At 56.0% G+C, this 4849-nt stretch overlaps 2 protein-coding genes across 2 annotated transcripts; both read left to right on the forward strand.

Moving 5' to 3' along the window:
• Window positions 1-234: 234 nt before the first annotated feature.
• On the forward strand, window positions 235-816 carry LOC113488693 (loricrin-like). The gene has a single exon (XM_026863980.1). The coding sequence runs from the start codon at window positions 256-258 to the stop codon at window positions 577-579; it is 324 nt and encodes a 107-aa protein (XP_026719781.1). The 5' UTR covers window positions 235-255; the 3' UTR covers window positions 580-816.
• A 2414-nt stretch (window positions 817-3230) lies between these two features.
• Window positions 3231-4486, forward strand: LOC113488694 (loricrin-like). The gene is made up of 2 exons (XM_026863982.1): window positions 3231-3533; window positions 3908-4486. The coding sequence occupies exon 2, from the start codon at window positions 3926-3928 to the stop codon at window positions 4247-4249; it is 324 nt and encodes a 107-aa protein (XP_026719783.1). The 5' UTR covers window positions 3231-3533; window positions 3908-3925; the 3' UTR covers window positions 4250-4486.
• Window positions 4487-4849: the final 363 nt, after the last annotated feature.

The following is a 4849-nucleotide window of genomic DNA, read 5'->3' on the forward strand; positions in this document are numbered from 1 at the left end:
AGATGTCTCTGCTTTGGGAAGGCAGCTGTGGTCAACCTGCCCTGCTGCTCTGGATGCTCCCAGCATCTCCGGTTATGGCTCTGGGGGGACAATCCCATGGGGGGGTATCAGAAGTTGAAGCACGGTTTAAAGATGATCGTAGGATCTGGCTAAGACTGGATAAATTCTGATTTCTCTTCCCTGGAAAAGCAGAAGAAGGAAGGGGAAGTCCCTGACAGCTCCTCTCTCCTCACAGGTCACCCCAAAAACACCACGATGTGCTCCCGCCAGGACAGGGACCAGTGCCACAGCCAGGAGCGCTACACCCGCCATACCGGCTGTCACAGCTCCGGGGGTAGTGGTGGTGGCTGTCACAGCTCCGGTGGTAGCGGTGGTGGCTGTCACAGCTCCGGTGGTAGTGGCGGCTGTCACAGCTCTGGTGGCAGCGGTGGTGGCTGTCACAGCTCCGGTGGCAGCGGCGGTGGCTGTCACAGCTCCGGCGGTGGTGGATGCCACGGGCAGCCACAGGTCCAGTGCCAGCAGCAGCAGCAGCAGCAGCAGCAGCAGGTCCTCCAGCTGCCCTCGCAGAAGATGAAGTGATGGGGTGTCCCACGCGCCCGGCTCCAGCAGCAAAGGCTGCGCATGGACCAGCTCCATCCTGCCTCCCCAAAGCTTTGCAAGCCCCGGGGCTGCCCGGCCGCACACCCTCTCCTCTGCCCTGCGGGACCATCGCTCCCTGGGGAAGGGGCATCACTCGGGGTTCCCTGCTGCCTCCTCCTGACGCCCCAGGCCGTGCTTTGGCCCCATGGGGTGCTCACTAGATAATAAAGCATTAAATTCCTGAGACCTCTCTTGTGCTGGTGTTTCCTTAAACATCTCGTCCTTACTCTACATTCACGCTGTAGGGACGCAGCTGGGTGGAGCGGAATGCAGACTCCATGCAGTTACTCGCAGGTCATATATCTTAAAACCAGGGGAAGTTACCCCTAAGAAAGCGCCCAGCACGTGTGCACAGGGGGACCATTTAGCGTTGTATTTAAGGGAGAATATTGCAGTGTAAAACAGCGCAGCTGATTTCGGCCAAGTCTTTAATTCCTGTCTTACCTGAAGCTCATCGTGCCTGAGCCGACAGCAGGCAAACTCAGCAGATATCTGCCTCCCCGAGCTGGAGTAAGGGATGCAAGGAGTCAAGGGAAGAGCTGGCACGGAGAGAAGCTAAATCCATCTCCCTGCACCGCCAGGCCCTGGCAGAGGTGCTGCTGGAAAGGCAGGGAGGTGACCGGGGAAGGGGTTTTGCACCTGGGAGCTGGGAGCAGCCTGGCCCAGAGCGTTACATCCCTGTGTAAAGGCTGAGGGAGGGGAGCCGGGTGGTGCAACCACGTCCTGCTGCCAACCCCACGCATCCCAAGAAAACCCTCGAAGTGATTACTAGTCATATGCGTTGAGGTTCGTTTCCTTTGCCTCTTAGGTTTTTGACTGTTTAAATATTTTTTTTTCCTCTGCGACCACAATAAAAAAAAAAAGAAAAAAAAAAAAAAAATTGATGTGGTTTCTGCTTTTAACTGAAAGCCGAACTAATAACATCTGAGAGGCTGGGGACTGCGGGAAAAACACCAGCCCCTGCGAAACTTGGGAGACTGTTGGTTACACTGAAAACACTCCTATGTCCTCTCTCATTGAAAGAATGAGATCATCACCTGAAAAACAAATCGGCATCAAACTCTCCTGTGCAGAACCTCGCCTCCGACCCGACAACTGCTACTAACGTTCTCCGGAAAAGGCAAAACCAGATTGCACAAGACTCGTGCACAGAAATGCATTTATCCTTGAGAATTTACTCACTGGTTGTTATTTTGGGAGGCAGGAGGGGTGCAATAGTAAGGAGCCCCGTGGACGTTGTGCTCAGCCTGCGCAGGAATCGGTCCCTTCCGTGCGTGCACACACTTGCTCCAACAGCCACGTGGATTTTTGCCCGCAGCACACACAGCTCTGAGTGGGCGTCTACCCGGTTCCTCTGCTAATTACAAGTGCAGCCACCAGTTTCTATATGAAATTTTTAAATGACATCAGTGGCAGTCAGCACAGTAAATGCCGGCCGCGTTGCGTGCTGGGTGAGCCACGGGTCTGCGAGGCCAGAGGAGAGCTTTGCAATCCTCCCCACCACTGACCCCTTGGGTAAAACAGACGGGCACTGCCACCAGCTGGGAGGCTCGTGATGGACAGTTCAAGTAGCCAAAATGTCAGATGGGAGCAGAGCGAGCCGCTCGTGCCCCGGCAGCACCTGCAGCCCGGGGGAAGGTTTTATTCCACTGTCACATCGCCCCCTGCTCAAGCTGGACACAGGGACCCCAGGGCCAGCTCAACCCCCTGCAACAGGAGTTTACCTGAAGCCAAACAAGAGCCACCCAACAGCTCCCAGGAGAAGCATGCAAGGAGTTAATTTTCGGGGCTGAACCTGACGGAAGAGCACTAGTTGACATGTGTCTTGGGACGGACGTTGGTTTTCAGCGCAGCCCAAGCCCCGGTGCTATCCCCTCCTCCCTCAGCGAGCTGCCAGAGCAGTTCTCTTTGGCAAAAAAAGGGGGATCTTCGTAGACTGTGTGGCTCCCAACGTTATCTCGGGCTTTTTCTTGCCTTTATCCCATACACAAGGGGATGTGGTCTCTAGAGGTCAAGCGTACTTCGAGGTGGGATGAAGTGCTGGGCAGCACGGGGCTGTGCAGAAGGGCCGTCGCTGAAGCTCCAGCTTTGCTTCAGAAGACAGACCAACGAAGCAGGCAGCACCAGAGGGGTCTTCTAACTCCCCAGCCTTCGTTTCTTGATCTTTGTCATTAAGGCGATGGAAACAGCTACTCTTTGTCAATGAAGCAAGATGTATGTGAACGCCGCAGGACTTTCAAGGATTTCAGTGGTCCCCAAGACTGTTTTCCGGCTGCTCAGGTGCCTTGTGGGGGAAATTCACACCCTTTCGGTCAAGGGAAGGAGCTGTAACACCCCTGTCGAAAACCTGGGACCCTTCTCTAGAGGAAGCCCAGGAGGAATTTGTCCTTGTTCCGTTGGCTGTCCCCATGGCCGTGGCAGCTCTTTGGAACTAGGGGAACATCTACGGGAGAAGAGAGAACAATTTTCCACTCCTTTTTACCTGCATTATTTCTGGCTTTATCTCGTGCCGGCTCAATAGCAGGGATTAGAGTCTGAGAGTAGAGCCTCATGGGATGGGGCTATAATTATGCCTGGACTTAATTTAACAAACCAAACCCCAAGGAGATGAGCCTTTGGAAACCCAGGCACCACGGGTTTCCCTATTAAGGGCAGGTGAGGCCGGCAATTAGATGTGGCACAGGAAACCGATAAAAAGAAATGATATCCATCATGAATGAGTCAGGCGAAAGATGTAAACAGAGGGCGGTTTGATGGGGATTGGGTATTAAATTAATAGATCACTATGACAGAGAGCTGTCTCATTTCCGGGAAAGGGATCGGAGATCTCTATAAAACTGCTCCTGTCCTGGGGATCTTCATTCCCTCCTCTTGCTTTCCTCTCGAGCTCAGGTAAGTCTGGCAGCCTGGATGGATATTCCTTCTCTGGGGACTTGTTTCCCAGCAAGGGATGAAGAGCACGGGTTTAACACGAACCCTGGGGAGATGCTCGCAGGGTGGGGGGATGCTCGCAGGGTCGGGGGGTGCATGGAGGGACAAGAGGACCTGTCTTGTGACTAGGCCACGCTACTGCTGGCTGATGAAACCCTCCGTCGGTGGATGCAGGGCACTGCCCCAGGGCAGGGGGTTCTCCCCGGATCCTGCACAGCAGTTCTGGGCGTGGGAGTGCAGACGGAGCAGGCAGCGGGACCCCAAGACCAGGGCGCTGGGGCAATCGGGGTGGTGGGAAACGCTGCACCCCCTGACAGCTCCTCTCTCCTCACAGATTCACCCCAAAAACACCACGATGTGCTCCCGCCAGGACAGGGACCAGTGCCACAGCCAGGAGCGCTACACCCGCCATACCGGCTGTCACAGCTCCGGGGGCAGCGGTGGTGGCTGTCACAGCTCCGGTGGTGGCGGCGGCTGTCACAGCTCCGGTGGTAGCGGTGGCGGCTGTCACAGCTCTGGTGGCAGCGGTGGTGGCTGTCACAGCTCCGGTGGCAGCAGCGGTGGCTGTCACAGCTCCGGCGGTGGTGGATGCCACGGGCAGCCACAGGTCCAGTACCACCAGCAGCAGCAGCAGCAGCAGCAGCAGGTCCTCCAGCTGCCCTCGCAGAAGATGAAGTGATGGGGTGTCCCACGCGCCCGGCTCCAGCAGCAAAGGCCGCGCATGGACCAGCTCCATCCTGCCTCCCCAAAGCTTTGCAAGCCCCGGGGCTGCCCGGCCGCACACCCTCTCCTCTGCCCTGCGGGACCATCGCTCCCTGGGGAAGGGGCATCACTCGGGGTTCCCTGCTGCCTCCTCCTGACGCCCCAGGCCGTGCTTTGGCCCCATGGGGTGCTCACTAGATAATAAAGCATTAAATTCCTGAGACCTCTCTTGTGCTGGTGTTTCCTTAAACATCTCGTCCTTACTCTACATTCACGCTGTAGGGACGCAGCTGGGTGGAGCGGAATGCAGACTCCATGCAGTTACTCGCAGGTCATATATCTTAAAACCAGGGGAAGTTACCCCTAAGAAAGCGCCCAGCACGTGTGCACAGGGGGACCATTTAGCGTTGTATTTAAGGGAGAATATTGCAGTGTAAAACAGCGCAGCTGATTTCGGCCAAGTCTTTAATTCCTGTCTTACCTGAAGCTCATCGTGCCTGAGCCGACAGCAGGCAAACTCAGCAGATATCTGCCTCCCCGAGCTGGAGTAAGGGATGCAAGGAGTCAAGGGAAGAGC

The sequence above is a fragment of the Athene cunicularia genome, assembly GCF_003259725.1.
Source record: "Athene cunicularia isolate RWA chromosome 25 unlocalized genomic scaffold, athCun1 chr25_part1, whole genome shotgun sequence".
Classification (NCBI taxonomy): Eukaryota; Metazoa; Chordata; class Aves; order Strigiformes; family Strigidae; genus Athene; species Athene cunicularia.

Bases quoted from the DNA above. Each gene is read 5' to 3' on its own strand.
- LOC113488693 (XM_026863980.1), top strand. From the start codon at position 256: ATGTGCTCCCGCCAGGACAGGGACCAGTGCCACAGCCAGGAGCGCTAC.
- LOC113488694 (XM_026863982.1), top strand. From the start codon at position 3,926: ATGTGCTCCCGCCAGGACAGGGACCAGTGCCACAGCCAGGAGCGCTAC.